The 23,446-nt window shown below is 45.8% G+C and overlaps 3 protein-coding genes across 4 annotated transcripts; 2 read left to right on the top strand and 1 right to left on the bottom strand.

Annotated features, from left to right (window-relative positions):
• Window positions 1-4,251: 4,251 nt before the first annotated feature.
• LOC120667460 lies at window positions 4,252-5,905 on the bottom strand. The gene is made up of 2 exons (XM_039947526.1): window positions 5,110-5,905; window positions 4,252-4,975 (listed from the first exon to the last, which is right to left on the bottom strand). The coding sequence occupies exons 1-2, from the start codon at window positions 5,818-5,820 to the stop codon at window positions 4,733-4,735; spliced, it is 954 nt and encodes a 317-aa protein (XP_039803460.1). The 5' UTR covers window positions 5,821-5,905; the 3' UTR covers window positions 4,252-4,732.
• A 4,796-nt stretch (window positions 5,906-10,701) lies between these two features.
• LOC120665009 (replication protein A 70 kDa DNA-binding subunit-like) lies at window positions 10,702-21,426 on the top strand. Of its 2 annotated transcripts, XM_039944423.1 has the most exons (14): window positions 10,702-10,889; window positions 10,996-11,071; window positions 11,345-11,416; window positions 11,557-11,623; window positions 18,873-18,975; window positions 19,066-19,193; window positions 19,291-19,372; window positions 19,475-19,607; window positions 19,711-19,865; window positions 20,022-20,510; window positions 20,614-20,686; window positions 20,791-20,864; window positions 20,990-21,085; window positions 21,177-21,426. In XM_039944423.1, exons 6-13 carry the CDS (start codon window positions 19,082-19,084, stop codon window positions 21,063-21,065), a joined length of 1,194 nt encoding a protein of 397 aa, XP_039800357.1. In that variant the 5' UTR covers window positions 10,702-10,889; window positions 10,996-11,071; window positions 11,345-11,416; window positions 11,557-11,623; window positions 18,873-18,975; window positions 19,066-19,081; the 3' UTR covers window positions 21,066-21,085; window positions 21,177-21,426. The 2 variants fall into 2 exon arrangements, with proteins under 2 accessions (XP_039800357.1, XP_039800356.1); XM_039944422.1 differs by lacking the exons at window positions 10,702-10,889; window positions 10,996-11,071; window positions 11,345-11,416; window positions 11,557-11,623 and adding exons at window positions 18,187-18,336; window positions 18,514-18,786.
• An 800-nt stretch (window positions 21,427-22,226) lies between these two features.
• On the top strand, window positions 22,227-23,446 carry LOC120667646 (lysM domain-containing protein ARB_05157-like). Its single transcript, XM_039947681.1, has 2 exons — window positions 22,227-22,276; window positions 23,090-23,446. The coding sequence occupies exons 1-2, from the start codon at window positions 22,227-22,229 to the stop codon at window positions 23,424-23,426; spliced, it is 387 nt and encodes a 128-aa protein (XP_039803615.1). The 3' UTR covers window positions 23,427-23,446.

The raw sequence follows: 23,446 nt of genomic DNA, 5'->3' as shown, positions 1-23,446 counted from the left end.
ACGCCCAAAGTCATGGTATAGAGTCTGAACGGAGATGCCGCTCTGGAAGTAGTCGATGACATCGTCGTCGGCGACGTTGGGGATGGTGGCTCTTGTGTCAAAGAAACACTTGACGTAGGATCTGATCGATTCGCCTTGCTCTTGCTTGCACATGGACAGGGCGTGTCGAGTGGCTACTCGATGTAGCGACCCCTGGAAGTTGTCGATGAAGGCCTTCTTGAGGTCATCCCACGAGTTTATCGACTCGCGCGCCAAGCTTTCAAGCCACGTGAGGGGTGCAGGCTCCAGGGCCATCAGGAAGTAGAGGACTTTGGTGTTGGTGTCTCCCCCTGCAACACTAACAGCGGTCGAATATAAACGTAACCATTAGGCAGGGCCTTGCTTACCATCGTACTTTTGGATGTTCGTGGGCTTGAAATCCTTCGGGTACACGGCGTTGTCAAAGACTCTGCTAAGGGCTTGGAAGCGGTCGGAGTTGTCTGCAAGCTGCGATCTGCGTCTTGCGTTGATGATGTCCCGTGCGTCCACTATGGAATTGGCTACTTCCTCCCTTTTGCGTCCGCGGTTGTTGTTGTTGCGATTTGGCTGAGGCTCAGGGGCTTGGTTTGCCCTGGGTTGATGGTTACTTGCAACTTCTTGATCCTCCTGGTTTCTTTGATTTTGCTCCACCAACTGTTGTTGTCGATGATGGCCTTCAGGAGTGCGACTTGCTTGAGGTATGACTGTTGCAGTGGCCCTCGACCGGGTGCCATGGAGTGAGGACAACGGGTTTTGTCTCTTGAGTTGTTCAATAGTGTTCTTGGCAAGGTGTATGACACGCTTCATCTCCGGATTTTGAGGCATCTGCATGAGTCCAGGGTCGCTTCTGTCATCGCAGCAATTGGTGTTCTAAAGACAGGATCTGCGACATTGTTGAATTCATTGTTGGGGTTGCGCGGAGGAAGACGAGCACATTCGGCCGCATGAACTCTGCGCTCCGCTTTACGTCGATTTCTTGCCCTGCGGGCTGTATGAGTAGCTTCGTCTTCATCTTGTGGAGCGTCTTGGGTCAGATTATCTGCTGAGATCTGATCCAAGGATTCGTTTGGGTCATGCTGACTAGCTTCAGGTTGTTAGATGATCACAGGAACTAAACAAGCGAGAGAGAAGCTTTCCAGGTCTGAGTTGTAATCAGCTAGGACAGTTTCTTCGGACCCGGTTTCCCTCTCGGTTGCGAGGGGAGTACCGTGTTGGAACGGAAGGTCATCAATGCTGGCAACTTCCCGAAGATTGTCGAGTAGTTCTGCGAGGGTATGGCTTCGGCAAGATTTAAGTTGCATCTTTGCCAGCGCATTTGTGATGAAATCCAGGTTGTCTTGAGGTAACTCGACTGGATCTGGGTATACGTCGAAAACGGGTGCCTCCCGGCTAGCGGTGACTGAGTGGTTTTCGATGCAGAGTAGATGATCCAAACTATTTTCATAGATGGATCTTATCATCTGTTTGTAAGCAGATGATGAATTGCGCAAACCGAAAATGGGTTGAGCAAGACGAGTCCCAATCCGAGTAGATTTCGGTTTGAGATCAATTTGAGTCCGAGTGGAACTCGAGTTGTCTTCGAGTTTCGCCTCGTTCTCCTTGGCGAGGTCGGGAAGCAACACGACGCTGCGATCGTTTGATCCGGCGAGTTTGTTGGAATCTTCCGACGTGGTGATCTTCAGTGTGGGAAGATTGGTTAGGTGGCTGTCGAAGCCGCCCGAACCATTGGCGACGCAGACCCACGATCCGAAGATGAAGGTGGCGCCTGGAGGAGGCGCCATGGTGCTGAAAGCGAAGGTGGCCATCGAACTCGCCGATGAACTCACCGAGTCCCCTACCAGGCGCGCCAGCTGTCGGTGTTTACCGCCAAGCCTGCTCAGGGATACACTTAGCAGTAGGGTTTGTAGGTAGGGATCGACGGCTCTGGAACTCAATGGTACAAGGAACACAAAGATTTAGACAGGTTCAGGCCGCGAGTTGCGTAATACCCTACGTCCTGTGCGGTGGTTTGTATTGCCTTACGTGTTAATGTGTTTCGAGGGGGTACCTTCCCGCCCTTATACATCCGGGGGGATAGGTTTACATGGAAAGTCCTAGCCGAGTACAGTTGGAGTCCTACTACAGCACGATCGGGTAGTTTTCTTTGTACTGCAGCTAGTTCTACGTCTATTCAGGAAGTTACAAAAGAGGTAAGGTATATTCATGGGCTATCCCTTACTCTAGAACATTCTATGCCTATAAGCAGTCCCGCTGCCCCGGGTCTGACACCACTCTCCAAAACCGCCTTGGGGAATTATTTGGCCAGTTTTGGAAAGTTCAGGTGGTAGAATAACCAATTTTTTAGTTTAGGGGGTTAAGTAGTCTAGGTCCAATGGTTGAGGGAGTTATGTAGACTTTTTTCATAACACATTTTGTGTTTTTTAGCTAATGATGTGGATAGAGGGACGAATCCCCCTATATTTAAGTAAAAGAGAGGTGTGTTTTGGTAATAACTACCGCCAAAAACTTCTCCTCACGCTTATTCTGCAACATGCCATCTTACATTGTGATCACTGGATGGGCCGGTGTGTGATCAGCGCCTAGCTAGCCCTGTCAACGACCATCGGCTCTCACTGTCCACATCCACATAGCGTCATGCTATGCTGCCTGCATCGCTGTCGCGTTCACCACTTCTACCGACTTGTGTCCAAAGCTCCCTCGTCGGTCAGGGCGAAACCTGCAGACCCGAGATGGCCAAATCGGTTCACAATCTACAAGATACCCAACCAGTGCCTACGTACACCAATCATATGGCGACTCAAACTTTCAAGCACCACTTCATCACTCAATAGCAAGCAAGCAAATTCTGTGACCAAACAAACAATATATACGGCAAAGGGGACACCAAGTCAAAAGTGAACATCAAGATTCACATGGAAAACTAGGGGGAAGCCACTAAAAACATCTCCAAAAGCTCTTGTATCCTGGCTTTGTTAACTAAAAAATAGAAATTCAACAAAAAAAAACTAGATTCAACAATATAAGTATCATTCTTGCTAATGTATCTCGTTATGCATACCATCGTCCACGCTGAGTAAATTTGCCTAACCCCGTCCGCCCGCTATCTGACCCCGTGCTCCCTTCCCTCCCGCTGTCTCTCCCCACGTGCTCGCTCGCCGGCGACGGAAAGCCCGCGCCTCCACCGGCCTCGTGCCCCCGCTGGGGCCGGCTCTTCGCGCCGCTCCTCGGCCTCGCCACCTCCGCCGCCGAGCTCCCTCCCGCCGCTCCTCGCGCCACTTTTCGTGCGCCCCTCGGCTCCCTCGCCGCTCGCTCCCGCCCGCTCGACCGTGGAGGACGTGCCTCTGCCATGCCCTGCTGCCCCTCGCGTCGGCGGCCGAATCCTCCCACGCCCTGCCGCCCTCGCCGGTCCCCAACCATCGCGCTTGCCACTCGAGACCGAAGGAATCGACCGCAGATGCCCCGGATTTTGTGCAGCGACCCCGAGCTCCAAGGTTGCTCTCATGGTGGCAATGCCGGATGACCTCCTGTGCTCGCTCCCGCACGCTCCGCCATGGAGGACGCGCCGCTGCCGTGCCCTGCTGCCCTCGCGCCATCGGCCAAATCCTGTTGTGCCCTGCTGCACTTGCCGGTCCCGCGCCGTCGCGCTCGCCACTTGAGATCTGCAATCGTGAGGTACAACGATGGGGGATGAGATCCTGGGTAGATCTTCCGTGGAAGAGAAGGGGATGGGGAGTTGTGGAGGTGCGGGGTCTGCTGAGCAAGAAGAGGGCGTGCTGCTCTAGTGCGTCGACGGCGGGCACTTCGGCGGCGAGAGCTGAGTGCTCATGGTGGAAACAAATGGTTGGAGAACGACGGTTGAGGTGATTTGGAGAGTGGATTTACACAAGCTGTTGGTTCCCTGCTCTTTGATAAGCTTTTTATTTTTTTTTACCTAGTCTTTTATCTCTTTATTTAGCTAGAAGTTTTAGCTAGACTCTTGGAGATGCTCAATAAATTAGGGAAGTATGCAAATCTCTCTGGGTTTCGTGGATCAAAAGCACTCACCTCTCTGTAACCCTAGCTCTCCATCACTGGCTCTCAAAACAATAATGAGTTCTCTAGAAGGGGGCTAGCTTAGTGCCCCTCATAATAGTATACTAGGCTATTACAAATGATTAAATCGGAACCTCGAAGCTGATCAGCCACATAATAGGCCCAATACATGATCTAAAAGGTTAGATGGGCTTCAAATGATGTCATTATAAACCGCTACGCCACAAAGACAGGTCGAGCTCCTACTACTTCCTAGTAGTAGTAGAGTAGCCGGTCATGCAAATACGGGGTCGAGCTCCTACTACTAGTATTATAGCTTAGCACGCGACGACCGATTGAAGCAACAACAGAAGCAAAAACCCTACGCCGCCGAGCAGGTACAGCGATCGATCGACGCCCCTACAGCCTCAGAGACAGGTCGAGCTGCGGTGCGGTGCGGCCGCCGCCGCCGGCGCCGTACGGGGAGGCGAAGGGCGCCGCGAGCTCCGAGTCGCCGCGGACGGATGCCCAGCTGCCGCCCCCGCCGCCGCTGCCTGTGTGGTGCGCGCTCGCCGCCGGGAAGAACTCGATCTCCCGCACCTCCTTCTTCGCCGGCGCCTCGGCCGCTGCGGGCGCTCCGCCCTTCCTTTCCAGGGCCAAGAACGTGTCTCCCTGCGCGGTACATCGCAAATGAGTGAAGCTTTCACAAGCAGGCAAAAAGACAGCATTTGTGCGCGCACGGGCAGATGAGTGGACTAATGAACGAGCAATTGCATTGTTGATGCATAGATGCTGTTACCTGGCGACCGGCGGCCATGGCCGCGGCGAGATCGTAGATGGAGTAGTCTGGCGTGGCGTCGGTGACGGTGTTAGAGCCGGCGGTGTTTGGAGACGCGGGAGGAGGCGTCGGTGCCAGCGCTTCTCTCTCTGCCAACGCCCTCATCCTCTGTGGAAACGTCAAGAATCGCAGATGCACGACAAGGGAGATCAGCAGATTAGTACTAGTCAGTAGTCACGAACTCAAGATAAGGGATGTCATGAAGGCATGATCAGGGGGGATTCGGAAGATTAGCAGCTTACCCTGCAGCAGATGTCGCAGCGGTGGCCGGTGTGGAGGCAGGAGGAGGAGGGGGAGGACGCAACAGGACGCCAGATGGTGTTTTGGCTTGAAGGGTGCTCTGGCGCCGGCGGCAGCAGCTGGGGCTGGTGGTCGGAGCCACAGCCGGAGCCATTTCCCGCCGGGGGGAAGCCCCCCATGCGGCCCCACCGGTCCCTGAAGTACTGCTGCTCCGCCGACGGCGTGTGGAGGAAGCAGACGGGAGGGGGGCCTGGCGGCGGGGCCAGCAGCTGCGAGCAGTAGCGCCCGCCAGCGGCGGAGTCGAACGCCGGGGGCGGCACCTGCAGGTGGTGGTACTGGAGCAGCGGGTGTCCCTTCGCGCCGGCGGCGTCCACGAGCAGCTCGCGGAGCGGGTCGCCCCCGCAGCGGAGCCGCTCGAGCTCCGCGACGCCGAGCCCGCGCTGCGGCGGCTTCTTGGCCCCGCCGCCGCCCGCCTGCTGCGGCTGCTGCTGCTGCTTCCCGGACGCGGACGGGTTCCGCCGCATCATCCGCGGCCGCGCCACCGACACAGCGCCTAGCTCCGGCGCGACCGCGGCCGTGTCCCCCGCCGCCGTCGCAGCAGCCAGCAGCGCCGCCGTCTCCGGAGCGCGCGAGGCGTAGACCGCGGCGGCGTCGGAGTCTGAGGCGGAGGCGGCGTGGGTGTCCCCCCAGAGGAAGTAGGGCTTGGTCGCCATGGAGGGAGGAAGGCGAGGATGGGTTTTGTTTGTGCGCTAGTTGCGTGGGCGCGGCGCGGGCCGCGCGGCGGCCGTGGTGCGTGTCGTGGGCTCGTGGCAAGACTGGGGGGTGCTGCGCTTTATAGCAGCAGGAAGAAGTCAAAAAGGGGAGACAGGTGGTCTTGCTCCTCTGTCAGATGGGGCCGCGCGTAGCATCCTCCCGGAGATGCCCTGTTTAGTTTTCAAAAAAATTTGCAACAATACTGTAACATCGAATTTTCGAAAATATGCATGAAATATTAAAAGCAGTTAAAAAAAATAACTGATTACATAGTCCAACTGATTAGAACAAGATGAATCTTTTAAACCTAATTAGTCCATAGTTGGATATTATTTGTCAAGTAACAGCGAAATATGCTAAGTACCAAAATCCAAACTTTTTCACCAACTAAACACAAACTCCAATAGTGTATAAAAAATGTCTAAGGCCATTAAGTATCATCAATTTTGCTGACACAGTAAAGAGAGAGAAGGATAGTGTTTCATGGGATGTGAGAAGTGTTTCATCACCATGAAACTCATCTGTTACAGTTACTTAGTTCCCAGTCTAGTATCTAAGCTCATGAAACTCCCACTGAAAGTGATCTAACATGTACTTGCAGCATACACATACATTATACGGTCTACTCCCTCTGTCCTGAAATGTAGGACATTTAGGATTCAAATGTTGTCCACAAATATAAGATATTCTAGATTGAGAGTGACTCAACCATCTTAATTGTGCTTTGTTTTTGGAGATTTTCCAAAAGAAAGACGTGCATGCAATGATGCAACCATATAGGGGGTGGTGCATGTGCGGGAGTTGTATGAAAAAAGACATGCTACTTTAATTAGCACATATATTAGTGACTCAAATAGAGTCCCAATGCTTAATAAATAGGGATAGAAGAGTATTTTTATACACAGTCATAATCTATCCTAAAAACTCCAGAATATTCTACTTTCTTCGTCCCACAAAGACTGTTCGTTTAGAAAATTTCAGACATATTACTAGTAGTGGAAAATGACCATGTTGCCCCTAATTAATTATAGTGGTTGTGATTGAAGACCGCCTTATTTATTAGGTTTCCTAGATCCTCAATAAATGCAAATGCATTGGAACCAGAAAAGTAATATCTACTTAAGCATTTGATTGACTCTATACCCTTCTCAATGTACTTATTTCTTGGTACTTGATATTGTTTTGATTAGATGGACTTTACTACAATCTTAGCAAACAGTCTTTGTGAGACAAATTCGAAGGCTAAATAAGCAGTCTTTGCGGGACGGAAGGAGCACATTTCAGGACAGAGGGTACACAAATTTCACGCAGTATACGTATCCGGCACCAGTACCTATACGTATGCCATGGACAAGCCTGGCAAGTGGGCCCTAAGATTTCGTACGCTCCCGTCCCCGTCTGATGCGTCATGCACTCTGGCCGCATTTGTCATTTACTGGATCCAATCCTAGCCGTCCATCTGCACCTCACCTTTGTCACAAAGCAGTGCCAAGCTGCGTGGTGGCGTAGAGGTCAGCCGACCCAGATGACTTTTGCGAGACCCGTTTGTACCCAGCAGTTTTTCACCATGTTGGATCCCGGTTAAACTTCAAAAAGAATTCAGCTGATCCTGATGGTATTTTGTTCTAGCTTCGACCCCCACGTACATGTGTTATGTGTACGACCCTTCCGTGATCCCGCAGTAATTCGCTTCACCCAAAGCTTCGACTTTCACCAGAGTAAACACACACAGTACAGGCACACACACTAGAGGGGTAACAAAACAGCAGCATGCCAACGTGCACAACAGCATCCATGGATCCATAGCTGCAGTATCTTTGACCTGAAGCTATAGATGGGGGGCGGCAGTGACGCTTGCATATTGCGCTCATCATCGTGTCCCGGCCCGGCTGCACTGCACCACGCCGCAGTGCTGCAGCAGATCACGAGCCGGGTGCAGAAGGTTCAGGGCATGCATGCACACACACCACCAGATTTTCGATGGGACATCATGGCATGGATCACGCGTCTCCGGAGAGTATCTGGTAGGTCGCATCACAGGATCAAACCGTCCTGTGTTCTCTAGATTAGATGCTGCTCTAAAAGATTGAGATGTACTGGTTACTAGTGAAAAAAAGGACCCGATGGAAAGAAGATTATGGCAGTTTTCTTGGAGTCCATTTCTGTATTGCTTGTTTTCTTGGAGTCCATTTCCTTCTTCATTTTTTTTGTGGGGGTTCCAGGTACTAGTGAAAAGGGACCGATGGCAAGAAGGTTGCCGTGACCAATCACTGCAGCAGCTGATGCTCATTCAAAAGGATCGATCATGCTGATCAGCAGCTGATGCTCATTCAAGAGGCGAGGATATCGATCTGTTCCAGTGACTGCTTGATGCCTTGTTCCCATTTGCAGCCATGCACAAAGTGTACTTGATCGTCTGCTCATCTGGATCCTACCCTGCAGAGAATGATTGGGTCTACATGGAACATCTTTTTTTTTTGTTGCAAAGATTCATCAAGAGAGAGAAACGAGTCATAACCTTGCAGCAGCCTTCGTCCTCGATCAGTAGTCAGTACTGACTCAGTACAAAGATGCCCCCGCACTCAGCATCTCCTTTCTGCGTGGGGCCACCCAGGCAGCAGGCGTCCAAGACACCATCCAATCTTGCAGGCATAGACGCGTAGTATCTTGCAATAAGTTGCAAGAGTAATCAGGTTGGGTCATGGTCTCAACGGATGCCACACCTGCTTGCCTGCTTCATCTTCTTGTCTGGCACCATACCATAGCATTTGAGGAGCTGGGATCTTAATTTGGTCTGCGCAGATGTAATGCAGACAGCAGATTCACGACAGGATCAAAGAAACACGGTAGATCCATGCCGGAAGACCAGGAAGAGGCATGGCGATGGCACTAGGTAGCTAGCTTGCAGGCAAGCTCAAGCATGCCGCATGACCTAACCTAGATTCGTTTGGTGCTACGGCTACGGGGCGGAGTTATCTCTCAGGATCAACGGCGGCCGGCCTGAGAAGCTAACGTCCACTTCGCAAGCCCTAGGGCGCGGTGAATGTGAACGGTGAGTGGTGGTGACAGGAAGGAGGAGGGCAAGCAGAGGTGAATGTGAACGGTGAGTGGTGACTGGAAGGAGGAGGGCAAGCAGAGGCAGAGCAAAGGGCAGGCCACTTTGCAAGCCCTAGTGCACCTCACGTTAGGGCAGGCAGGCCACACAGGCACACAGCTCGGCTTTTCCTCCTCCCCTAGAGCCCCGCCTGCACTGCCCGGGCTTGGAAAAGCAAACGGTAGCCGGCTAGCCGCCCCCCAAAAGGAGAACCTCCTGCCAGCGCCACCAGATGGTTAAAGCAAAGCACTGCACTGGCTTGAACTGCCACTGGCACTGCCACAGATTTCGCCAGCCGGCCGGGCCAGCCTCCCTGGCCCCTGCTGCGATCAGGCATCGGTCAGTTGCAGGCTTGGCTTGGCTTGGCTCGCCATTGGCAACCTCCCTGGAGGAGGAGTGGAGTGGAGGACCACATCCACGAGCTAGCCAGAAGCAGGGCACCTATGACCGTGCTGAAACGGGGAGGGGGCAGGCCCGGCTTTAGGCCGGGCGCAGGAGGCCCCGATGGAGAAAACGATGCCGGTGCTGCCTGCTGGGACACTGGCCACAGGATCACGCACAGATCAGCGTGGATACAGGTAGTAGTAGTACTCGAGAAGATCGGGCGCATCTCGACTGGGATCCGCGGCGCGGCGCCCATCAATACTTGCCCCGCGCGCGGCGCCCTGGAGTGGCCGTTCCCTCCCTGTCCCTCTCCCCACCCATGCCCTGCCCTGCGCGCCGTGCCGAGGCTGCACGGTGGCTGTGGCCGGGCTAGCACGCGGCCGCAGGTGCGTGCCGGTGCCGCGCGGTGCACGCGTTGGTCAGTGGCCGTACGTGACGCGCGCCCGTCGGCGCCTCGGCACCGGGCAACTGGGGATCGGGGATCCATGCATGCAGATGCTGCTTGGTCATCAGCGCAGCGCACCGGCCGGCCTGCGGCCCGGTCTCCTCTGCCGCGCGAAAAGAGAGGAAAAGGCTGCTCCTGTCCTGGGACGGGAGGCGCCGGCAAAGTCCCGTGCCCGTGGCAACGCAAAAGCAATGCGTCTGTTTGCGAACTTGCGGTTGCAATGTGCAACGTTCACCTTCGTGCTTGGTCAGTGACGGTCTTGGAGAAAGAAACAGATTTTTGAATTTCGAAGCAGGCGGATTGGAGAGGGAGGCGGGTAGGCGACAGCGCAGCATTGACTGACCGGGGTTGGTTGGAATCGGAGGCGCAGTGAAGGGAGAGAATCAGAGATCACAACTTGACTGCTGAACCGGAAAAGGTCGCGTCGATAAATCGAGCACCGGCAGGTTCTTTTTTTTATAACAAATGAAATTGTGATACTGATATGATCATATCTCCCGTCTGCTCAGCGTCAATGGCGCGGATCGGTGTCGATCGCGGCGATTGTAACTGCCATGCGGGCAGGGCAGCTGATACCTTGGCACAGTGAGTGGTGCAGGAGATCCTTTCCCGGAAGAAGAAACCGTCCCCGTCCCGGCCAGGGAGACGGGAACCCCTAGCGGCGGGCGCACACCACCGGCGCCACCGCGTCGCGGCCCTGGCCGAGATCATCACATTTTTATATATCAATTGTGCACCGCTCGGCCCGCAGGGAGAGTGTCCACGACATCAAAAAATACATACACCGTACGATTACCATCTTACGTCAGGCAACGCTGCGCTTTCCCCACAACTACTGGCCCGCGACGTGTCACACTTGGATTGGATGGAACTTTCTCGGCTTCACAGGCGCCGCCCGTGACTCCCTTGACCTTATCGTTTCGGCTCCCTCTTCCTCCCTCTTCCTCCCACAATTTCTTCCTGCACTCAACACCCTGCTTCCCTATCGATCAAGCTGCTGTCGCTGCACCACGCTCTCCCTCTGATCGAGCTCCAACACGGCGCATCCCCATCCCTAGCAAGCGGATCCCCATTGTCTAAGTCGCATATTCAGTTCCATCCGTAAGGTATGTCCTCACACTACAGCTGCGCCAATCTATCCAGAGCAATTTGTGTTGCTTTCCGTATAGGCACTTCTACAAAGCTTTCTTAAACTTTGTTTGGCTCATTCAGATCCGGATCCGCGAATGTCACTCCAATGACTGCCATCTGCGCCTGTTGCTTCCCCGTGTGTGCTACCTGTTCATAGGTACGTTTCCTGTTTGTGAATCCGCCCAGATTTAACCTAAGTACCCTGAGTTCTATTCCTCATTCACTGTTTACACAAACAAACAAACCTAATGCTAGCTGCTATAAGATAATGTGTTTCCTGTTTGTGAATCCGCCCAGATTTAACCTAAGTACCCTGAGTTCTATTCCTCATTCACTGTTTACACAAACAAACAGACCTAATGCGAGCTGCTATAAGATAATGCACTACCTACTCAGTACTGATGCTTCCAAGTGTGCTTCTGGTTCACAGGTTGTTGACCTCACTACACATTTGTTCAGAACTGCTTAAAACCTGACAAACACCAGCTGCTTAAACAAGGAGGTCCGTCCTACAAATTTTTAGGGGAAAAGAAATATTACTCTTCTAATTTTAGTTACCAACATAATGTCTCTCTGTTTCGATTTGCATCATACTGTTTTCGCCTAGATGTTGCTCCTCATAAATATTGAATTTGTTTACAGATCTACGCTTCACTAGGGAGTACACTGGAACCCTTGTGACTTCAACGGAGCACCTAAAACATTGCTGGTAATTATTCAATAACACCACACTTTCTTCTCCGTTTTAATATTCATTGAACTTGCCATTCATTCATGCTTCGATAAATTATCCTCTAAGATATAGCAAGTTAATACATATCGGTATATTACCACTCCTCGAACAAACCAAACTGCCTACTGCTACATCTTCACTATTCCCTAACTAAACTACCAAGTTGACCATTGTATTGGTAAATACTATATATATGTACCCCGGACTGGCTATTATATCAGGCATGTTGTCTCATATTAAATAACTAAAAAATACTATTGTCTACTATACTAGAGAGACCAGTATGTGTCTCTAACTCTTATCCCTTTCCTCACTCCTCCTTACTGTACCTTGGCTAAATAATGACACTTCTTACTACTAATATTACGTTAACCAACATTTTCAGTAATTATCTTATCTAACTACCTTTTTCCCTGTGCTTTTATTTTATTTGATTTCGTTTATTGTACCTTTTTCCCTCTTTTCTTTTATTTTTTCCTCTTTGTAAAAAAGCCCCAGGAAGCAGCACTGCCACATTGTATCAAGCACACCATGATCATAAAGGAAACTTCTCCGATAGCCTTGCTTCATGCTGCGGCCTCGGAATGCCACCTGCAATATGTGTCCCTCATCACTGAGATAGCAAGTGATCAGACAGTCCTATGTGGTGTCAAATTGGAACTGCCACAGAGAGAACTAATAGGCCCACGCCGTGAATTTTTTTTCTGGGAACCTGTAGTTTCCGAACCCTCCTTAGCATATGCAAAAGCATGCCTAAAAGCAGTGTCATTCTTGCAGATCTTTTTCAATTTAAAAATAACAAACTATTATTGCGCTGGCATGCTTATCTATAGGGAAGTGAACATAGAACATCAATCTGAATTCATGGCATATAATTCTCCACTAAAAGTGAATCATTTGCCCAAAATTAGTACAGAACCACACTACAGAGACAACCACAGCTAGATTGCTATTTTCTGAATTATTTACACTAAAGCTATTGCACACTAAAGATAGCCATAGACCTATCTACCCTTTTGTATTTTTCCCCTCTCTTTAATGTGTATGATGTATCTATTTAATTTCTGATTCCCCAATACTATGTAATGTGTAATTGGATGAGAGGAGTTTTAAATATTCTCCCCTCCAGTTTTGTATTTTTTCCACCTCTAATTCATATTTCCTTTTTATACTACTATTTACTTTTCCTCTTCTTTTACATTCATAATAGCTTCTTTCTCCTAAATACATGTTTACATAGTCTATTTTAAAAACATATATTACTACCATCTAAGTACTTTGTACTGTCAATTATAACATTCCAAATGTTACTAATGAGACATAGCCACTATATGCCAGTCCTAACAAAAAAACTAATAACTACTTATGTGCTTCCACCACTTACAGTTTATATACTCCACAAGAGTTAGAGACTACAAATTAAAAAAATATAACTTCAGAAATATTCGAATAATGCCCACGCCAAAGAATTCATGTACTAAAAACCCAAATGATCGTGGATGTTCCTCAAAACGACCACGAACACTTGCCGACACAGGTTCTTATGATCCTGTTATATCAACACCATCTGAACGCCGTGCCAAAAGGATTAAAATCTTAAAACAGAAACGTGCTGCTACAACAGGTATTGGTTGCACACTTTCTTTATCGGACATATAATTATATTCACCATTATTGATCATACTTACGCTTTGCCTACCACTAGATCCTACATCTGAACACAATCTATCTCGGAAATGTGGATATTTCACACAAGAATACATCAATGCACTGAAAGGTATTAGATACTTTTCTACCTAATCTCCCATCGATTTCTTTAGCAAAAGCTAATTTTAGCAACTAACCATATTTGTTTTCTGACTACTTTTGGCCTTCAATCTAAACTGGATACAATAATGATATCCTCATGTTCTTTACGAAAAAAATAAAAATAGCATCCTATCCTGAAAGGTCTTATTTGGGATCTCCTGATTATACATGCAAACATTGCCATGCCATATTCTGGTACGAAGAACGGATTAAATCAGATTCTTCGCGTCGGCAAAATAGAATGACTTATAACTCTTGCTGTAAATGCGGAAAAATAAAAATAGCACGACCACGTGAACGTCCTGAACCTTTGGCTTCACTAGCAAGATTTGATGGTGATTCCAGAAGCACCAAATTTATGCGCAATATCCGTCAATACAACTGTTTATTTGCTTTCACATCAATGGGAGCAAATATAGACAGATCTGTTAATGATAGTCGCGGTCCACCTATATTCAAAATACATGGCCAAGTTCATCATCGTATTGGTTCTTTGTTGCCTTGTGATGGGTCTCCACCAAAATTCCTTCAGCTCTATATATATGACACTTCCAATGAAGTTCAGAATCTCTTGACCCTTCAATAATTGAGAGTTTGATAAAAATGCTTGATGAACATAATCCATTTGCAAAGCAATTTAGAGCTGCTCGAGATAGATTAAAAGATCATGAAAATGAGGAATTCATTATTAGAATTGTTGGTGCTGCTGAAGGTGATCCTATTCAATATAACTTGCCAAGTACAGATGAACTGGCTATGCTTGTTGTCGGCGATTTCTCTCTTGATAATTTCAAAAGAGATATAATAATATAGTCTAAATCTAGTAATCTACACCAGATTTCAAGTTTGCACCCAGCTTACATGGCACTGCAATACCCACTTTTATTTCCATTTGGGGAAAGAGGCTTTCAAGTTGGAGTTTTATATAGCATTACTGAATCTGGAAGGCGCAAAAAAAGATGTACCATGACAATGCAAGATTATTATAGATATCAATTCCATTATAGAAAGGGACAGCCAAATCCTTTTTTATGCTACGGACTTCTTTCCAGCCAAGCTAAGGTTGATGCTAGAGCTGCCATAGATGAAAATAGACTTTGGTACATATTGCAAAACCAAGATAAATTTAGGATGGAAAATCTCCAAGGCATAGCAGATGCTGTTGGCCGTGGTTGTATTGATGGCAGCGAGATGGGTAAGCTAACTATACTGCCAGCCTCACATACTGGTGGCCGTCGCTATATGATACAAAACTATCATGATGGTGTCGCAATCTGCCGAGTTTTTGGTCCCCCAGACTTCTTCGTTACATTTACATGCAATATAAATTGGAATGAAATAAGCTTGGGGATTCTAGAACCTGGTCAAAAGCCATCAGATAGAGCTGACATAATTGTTCGAGTATATAATATGAAACTAGAAGAAATGCTTGATGATATTCGCAGTGGAAGAATATTTGGTCCTGTAGCAGCAGGTACGTTTAAATATTCTTCCACACTTACTAATATTCATTCACAATAAGCTACAACTTAACTATACATGGCCAACATCTGTATGAATTCCTGATCCTTACTAACTTATACAAAAATAAACTATGACAGCTCTGCATACAATTGAATTCCAGAAACGTGGATTGCCTCATGCTCATCTTATATTCTGGTTAGTGGAGGACACCACTAATCCAACACCATCTTTAATCGACCGATTTATAAGTGCTGAGATTCCTTATCCAAATGAAGATCCCTTAGGATATGCTCTTGTAGCAGAACATATGATTCATGGACCTTGTGGACCTCTCAATCCTAATGCCCCATGCATGAAAAATGGGAAATGCTCAAAAGGTTATCCCAAGCCATTTCAGACTGAAACATCAATTGATCCAAATGGATTTGCAACATACAAAAGGCTTGATAATGGTCGCTTTGTGCAAAAAGGGCCACACAAATTATCTAACCAATGGGTTGTACCTTACAATATGTATTTACTTAAGAAATTTCAAGCGCATATTAATGTTGAATGGTGCAACAAAGGAATATTCATCAAATATTTATTCAAGTATGTCACTAAGGGACAAGATTGTAGCAAAGCTTACTTCCAACGCCTTCGGAATGGAGAAGATGTACCTGAAGATGAAAACACAAAGACAAGAAATGAAGTAAAAGAATATCTTGATTGCCGTTACATATGTGAACAAGATGCATGTTGGCGAATATATGGTTTCGATATTCATCGTCATTATCCTGCAGTGGAAAGACTACCAGTACATCTACCAGATGAGAATAATATTCTTTACCACATAAATGCTAACATGGCTCAAATTGCTTCAAATGACTTCTTGAAAAGAACTATGCTTACTGAATGGTTCGCAGCCAACAGAGCATATGAAATAGCAAGAACTTTAACATATCTTGAATTCCCTTCAAAATGGCATTGGGATTTACAAACAAGAACTTGGGAGCCTAGACAATCATCGAAAGGCAAAATAAGCAGACTTTATTATGTACATCCCTCCATTGGTGAAAGATATTATCTTAGAATTCTACTTATGACTGTCAAAGGTGCTCAAAGCTATGAAGATATCAGAACATACAATGGAATAACTTATCCTACTTTTAGAGCAGCTTGCAATGCTAGAGGTTTACTTGGTAATGATCAAGAATGGTATCATGCTTTTGATGAATGTGCAGCATGGGCCACATCAGCCCAACTTAGACAGCTTTTTGTCACAATGCTTCTTTACTGTGAAGTTGCAAATGAATTTGCCTTCTTCGAAAAAGTTTGGAGGCTAATGGCTGATAATATTCAATACCAACTTAGAGAAATCATCAACAATAAATCATACACAATACCAGATTCCACACTAAGAGATTTCCTTCTTGATGACTTAACAATACTTTTCGCCCGTAGCGGCGAAAACATACGAGACCACAACATCCCCACAAGAAATAATCCATCTTCTGTTTCTCGGGGCAATCGTCTAATCGAAGAAGAGTTAAGTTATGATGCTGCTGATCTATTAATAAAATCTGAAGATATGATATCAAGCCTAAATGACGAACAGTTGTACGCCTTCAAAACAATTACATCTGCTGTTTATGAAAGCAGACCTGCCTTCTACTTTGTATCTGGATATGGTGGGACTGGAAAAACTTATCTATGGAACACTATTGTTACTTATCTACGAGGTAATCAGAAAATAGTACTAACTGTTGCATCTTCTGGTGTTGCATCATTGCTTCTTCCTGGTGGCCGTACAACCCACTCCAGATTCAAAATACCATGTGACTTAGATGATGACACTGTCTGTGATATCAAACGAGGAACTATGTTGGCAGAGCTTATTCAACAAACATCACTCATAATATGGGATGAAGTTCTTATGACACATAGAAGAGCCTTGGAAACACTTGATAGAACACTTCGAGACCTATTATCTGTTACCAATCCTGAACTCTGTAACATTCCCTTCGGTGGTAAAGTTGTTGTCCTAGGTGGTGATCCACGACAAATACTACCAATTATAGAAAATGGAACGAAAAACCAAATCATAGATGCTGCTATCATCAACTCTCAATTATGGTCTTCGATCACTATTCTTACATTGCACAAAAATATGAGGCTACAAGCAACAAATTCAGATGCTGAATCACAAAAAGAATTATCTGATTTCAGTGAATGGGTACTATCTATTGGAGAAGGAAATGTTCCATCACAACTTCCAACTGATACTCCAGATGAAATGCTAGTGCCAATACCACAGGAATTTCTTATAAAGGATTACACTGAGCCCATTCCTGCTATAGTTGATTCTGTGTATAATGACCTGCCAAATCAATATAAAAATGTTGATTATTTAAAGACCAAAGCAATACTATGCCCCAAAAATGACACAGTTGATGAAATTAACACATATATAGTCTCACTTCTTCCTGCGGAAAGCAAACAGTATTTAAGTTGTGATAAGGTTGTCAAAGCACCAGACAGCCATGAATCGTATGATATCTTATATCCAATTGAGCTCCTTAACTCATTAAATGGTTCTAACTTTCCAACTCATGAACTCAATCTAAAGGTGGGCATCCCAATCATACTTCTGCGCAATCTAAATCAATCAATTAGCTTATGCAATGGCACAAGACTAATAGTAACAACTCTGGGTGATATGGTTCTACAAGCTACAATTATGAGCGGCTCATTCGCTGGCCATAGTGTTCTCATCCCTAGGATACGGCTGACACTAAAAAATCATAAATTACCATTTGTTCTTGAACGAAGGCAATTCCCAATAAGAGTATGTTATGCGATGACCATAAATAAAAGTCAAGGTCAGACATTAGCCACGGTTGGAATATATCTAAAAACACCAGTTTTCACTCATGGACAGCTCTATGTAGCAATCTCCAGAGTTACATCTAAGAAAGGATTGAAAATTCTTATTGAAGATGATAATGGAAATTATTGTGACACAACCAAAAATATTGTCTACCGTGAAGTATTAGCGGCAATGAATTGCCAAACAAACTACTCAGCGATATGAATGCCAAATTTATATATGTACTAACCTCCTTTTGCCACAATATCAACTAGGTAATTACACACATATCCACATTTATGAACCTATCGCAGTTCTTTCATTTCAAACTGTGCATTTACAGGAGACCAAAAAACATATATACATGATACAATATCTAAACTATTCTCACAGTTACAATTTTCTCTCTCTTTTACGGATCAAGATGGTTTTCAGTCCACTTTCAACTTTACAACCCAGAGACTGGCACAAGACAATCCACGTACGTGTCTGTAGAAAATGGGAATTCCATGGAAGCAATGAAAATGGCCCATTACAACACATTGATATGGTTCTTGTCGACAACCAGGTAAACCAGCCACTCATATGTTAATAGCTTTGTTCTATGATATCTTCATCAACTTAAAAAAAAAAGAAAACCAGTATCAAGAGAAAAAGAAAATTTCTTGAAAAATCATTAATAATAAGCTCAAATTTTACACAAGCACAAGAACTAATGCCACTATATTTTTTCCCCTACTTACAGGGAAACACCATGTACGCTGAGATACCCACAAAAAAAGCAGAGAAGCTTGGACCTATGATACAAGTGGACAGAACCTATGTCATAGCTCGCTTCAAAGTTTGCAATGCAAAAAAAAAAATTCAAATCAGTCCCAGGTCCCTATATGCTAGAATTCACCTGTCATACCAAAATTAGTGCTGCAACCGAGCAAATAACTGAGCCTAAGTATATCTACAACCTCACTCCTTTTGAAAAACTCCCAGAATTCATCAATGACACACAAAAAATTCCATGGTTAGTGTCTATACTAAATTATCTGCTCTACTTTATAAGATACATTTATATTCCAACTCTAATTGTAACTGGTTTTCTATTGGCAGATATCCTTGGCATTATAACAGAAATCAATGAACCAGAGTGGATTCCCTTCTCCAATCAGCCTAATCCTTCCTTACGACGTGATATCAGATTGACTGATGGATGGTAAGCAACTCCTCAAACACAATATATGGCATTGCTAATTTCATACATGTTCTACATTAAAGAAAACACAAAATAACATATTGTGAACAGTGGCCAAGAGATAAAAATGGCAATTTGGGGTTCAAAAGCAACACAATTTAGTCTGCCTGAAAATCCAAATATGGAAGACAGACCAACTATAGTGCTATTCACAGGATGTCTTGTGAAATACTTTCAAGGTATATCATTCACCAATCCTACAATATTTAATAAACTTATTTGTCAACATAATATTTGTATTACTAAATGATATTGCTCAAAATATTATCACTACAAAAAAGTTCTGTGTTAACGGGTACTCTGCATGCCATTGGTATATCAATCCTGACATACCAGAAGCAGCAACTCTATTAAACAGGTAAAAAAACCTTTTCGTTTCCCTGCACATATATATATCAACTTATCACATTGTTCCATAATTAATTACTTCAGATTTTGTTTGTACACTATACTGTTGTAGAACACATGGACAATCTTACAAGATCAAAAGAGTTGGCATCCCAATTGCTGAACAGAGTCAACCAGAACCTCCACCTGTACCTGATTTCCTCACGCTACAGGAAATGGAAGCTATAGACCCCTACGAGTTTCCGGTAATACATATTCTAATATACAATTCCAGCAAGAAATACTTACCTCTGAACTCTATTGTTTAAACTGAAAGCTAAATCTAATATCAAGCAATTTCTTATGCAGACAAGTGGATGCCACTGCACTGTTACAATTGTCCGTTTAGTTGAAACACAAAATTGGTGGTATCCAGCTTGCAACTTATGCAAAATGTCATGCTTACCAGAAGGTTCATCTTACATATGTCCTAAATGCAACATATTGGACATGTACACATACAAGTAAGTTTACACATATTACTGCATACTTTTTCATGCCAATTACCACTAATACTTCCTCTCCCTCTCGAACAGCAACATGTTATTACTTATTTTAATAGCTACTATCTAAACACATAAATATTTAGTGCTTTCACACTAAAATACAATTTCAATTAGATACAAGCTGCCATTTTTTGCTTCCGATGGAACTGAAGAATCAGAGATGATTGCCTTTGCTGCTGTTGCTCAAGCCATAGTTGGCAAACCAGTTGAAACTGTGATGAGATCAATAAGAAATGGAGACAATATTCCTCCTGATATTGCAGCCATTGTATCTTCCAAATTCACTTTCTCTGTCGCAATGGCAGAGTCTAGCTTCAGCAAACCAAAGAAATCCTACCAAGTCAACAGCATATTGCACAACTATGGGAAACAACGTGCTCTACCATTCCACGGTCCAAATCAAGCTCAACTGTTAAATGAAAATACCCAGTTACCTGCCGAGCCTAGTGCAAGTACTTCTCCATCATACATTCCTCCTAGTAGTTCTCAAAATCCTCTCCATGAAACTCCAACCAAAATACTACCACTAGACCAGATCCTCCTGCAAACTCCACCGAAAAACATAGAGCTTCCTAAAAACAACAAAGGAGATGCCAATATCATGTAAGTTCCGAACTTTCTCCATGTTTTCACAATTTATATATAAATTATATAAATTTTCTGTTACTAACAAATTGCATTAATCTGAACATAAAACTTTAAGCAGTGATCCTACACTATCAACTGAAGTAAAGTCAGCAAAGAAAAGACTGCATATTTCAGAAAGAGATGAAGAAAAGGTATGCATGTACACGATTGTATTAGAAGACCATCAAATTTAAGTTGTTCTAACACCTGATTTTGGCAACAAAAAAATAATTTCTTCCCTGTTTTAATTTACTAGGATGGAGAAGAACCGTATTCTGAAACAACTCCTGACCAAGAGATACCTCAGCAAACAAATCCTAACAGGCAAAGGTACTATACACCTTGCTCTTCATCAATTTACTGCTTTATCAACACTGAGAAGTAAAACCATAATTATCAACAATTAAAATTTTGCATTTTATACTACTGATACATTCTAATCCATAAATCACCAGCAACGTGCAACGAGCACTGACGTCACCAGCAGAAAAGATCAGTTCCTCTAGAAGCTCAAAGAGCCCTAAGAAATGACAAGACCAGCATTTAGTCAGGTATATTACTTTACACTAGCAAACTATGCAGTAACGCCCATATGATTTCCTTCTTAATTTCTTGACTGATAAGATAAATGCTTAATTTCAGCTTTTGCGGGCTAACCGCCGGACACTACCTAGCAACTGAAATTCGACGAACCAGTGGCAGCGCCAGAACTTTGATTTTGCCAATCAAAATTAAAAAATAGAGACGTTATATATAGACTAATGTATGCCAAACCATTAATATGGTAGTCGTATGTTGTGTACCTACATATTTGCAGAACTAAATACTTTGCAAACACTAACTGTAATCAGACATAATGCTTTTATGTGCTTCAGTGTACCTAATTATAGAATTATATTACCTACTACATGCGCCTACTATTTGGTTCAGATACGCACATTTCCACTACAGTATCAAAATTCAAGTTATAAACACACAACAATAGCGCGCCAAAGACGCGCGCAAAGTACTCGTTCCGGATTTAAGGTGTGGCTTGATACGCCGAGCGAGCCGGCGACACGTCGAATATACGCGCGTGCACCTCGCAAACCTCAGCTTTTATGGTGGAGTTTTTCTCTCTTTTTTGAAGAAATCGGGTTTGTATTTCATGTAAAAATCTTAATGATTACAGTCCAATTTTACAAGGAGTCCCTTGAAAGAAAAGATAGACACAAACCAATCCCTGTAAACTCCTCCCGATCGTCGAGGTCGTTGGTCGGCTTTGAGCTTTTATCGTGGAGTGGGCTCCAGGTTTTCTGCCGGGGGCCGAAATCCTCGTGTTTGGGCTTCGTAGCAGGCCTCTGAGTTGGGCTCTCTTTGCCCAGGCTAGTACGTTTTCTTCAGTGTTGTTACTACTCTCCGCCTCATCCGCGTAACTCGTGCCTCGTCGATCGGTTTCTTACCATTCCCCGAAGAACCTCGTCAGTTTACTATTTAGTACTCACCATTGACGCCTCAGCTCGATTTCCCATCGATCGAAACCGTTAGCTCCACCTTGATATAACGTAACGCCTGCACGTTACAGCACAAACTGATGCCATTGCCTTTGCTCGTTCTGGGCTACCCATATACATATATACATGCGCACATTGACACACGCAAAAGGCGGTTCGAGCGATCAACGCCGGCGCAAGCTGCATCACAGTCGCGCACATGGCAACAAGGGCGGCAGACCACCGGGCCGTCGTTAGCCCTGATAATGGGTTGGAACCCGCATCATACCTAACCCCACCTAAAATTAATATATTTAGATATCCAACTCCACCCAACCCAGTTAGTTAATTTCTCAGCTCTAACCAATCCGCCCCATTATAAGCGGGTAACTCATAAAAATCTATGGGTTCTACTATGCATAAGAATTAAGTGATTCTACATTTAATGTGGGGACCACATATATGTCTAGCCACGCAACTTTGCACAAAGTATTTGTCAGTCATATTGACTCATCTCTAAAAATTTCAGTCAATTTCGATAAAATTTTATAGTGTGAACGCGAGATTTTAATTCTAGGGTCCGGCTCTTGATGTGGAGCCCACGTGTAGTTCTAGCCACGCTGCTTTGCACAGAGTAACTGCCAGTCGTATTGAGTCATCTCTAATAAATTTCAGCCAATTTCGATAAAATTTTATAGTGTGAACGCGAGGTTTTAATTCCAGGGTCCGGCTCTTTATGTGGGGCCCACAGGTAGTTCTAGCCACACTGCTTTGCACAAAATAGCTGCCAGTCGTACTAAGTCATCTCCAACAAAATTCAGTCAATTTCGATAAAATTTTCTAATATAAACACGTGGTTTTAATTTCAGAGTCCAGCTCTCACGTGGGACCCATATTTATATATAGTTATACTATTTTATAAAAAGTATCCATTTCAACCCCACCCCAACCCGCCTCAACCCGCATTTATATAGAACCCACCCCGACCCACCCCATTAACTAATACAACCCATTTTAACTCATCCAAACACACTCCATTTCAAAACTCACCCCATAAAAACCCATTTCAACCCAACCCATTAGCAACCTAACCGTCGTGGCGGCGGTACTCCTCGTCGTGGCCGCGGCCCAGCCGGCGGCGGCTGCAGCGGGAGCAGGCACCGGCAGCGCCGACGACGGGCGACGAATCAGCCGCGGGGCGGCGGCGACGACGACGGGCCGCGCCCGAGCGCCGCTGCCGCCGGCCGTCAGGGTGCGCTGCACCGGGCTCCACGTCGTGAGGCCGGGCGAGACGTGCGCGTCGGTGGCGCGCGCCGCGGGGCTGACCGCCGGGCAGTTCATGATGCTCAACCCGAACCTCACCTGCGCCGCGATGTTCCACGGGCAGTGGGTCTGCGTCCGCGGCTCGGCCATCGGCTGACGGCTGGCCGCCCGCCGCGC

This window comes from Panicum virgatum, chromosome 3N, assembly GCF_016808335.1.
Source record: "Panicum virgatum strain AP13 chromosome 3N, P.virgatum_v5, whole genome shotgun sequence".
Classification (NCBI taxonomy): Eukaryota; Viridiplantae; Streptophyta; class Magnoliopsida; order Poales; family Poaceae; genus Panicum; species Panicum virgatum.
The sequence above is the reverse complement of the archived record's forward strand: the minus strand, read 5'-3'. Positions and strand labels throughout refer to the sequence as shown.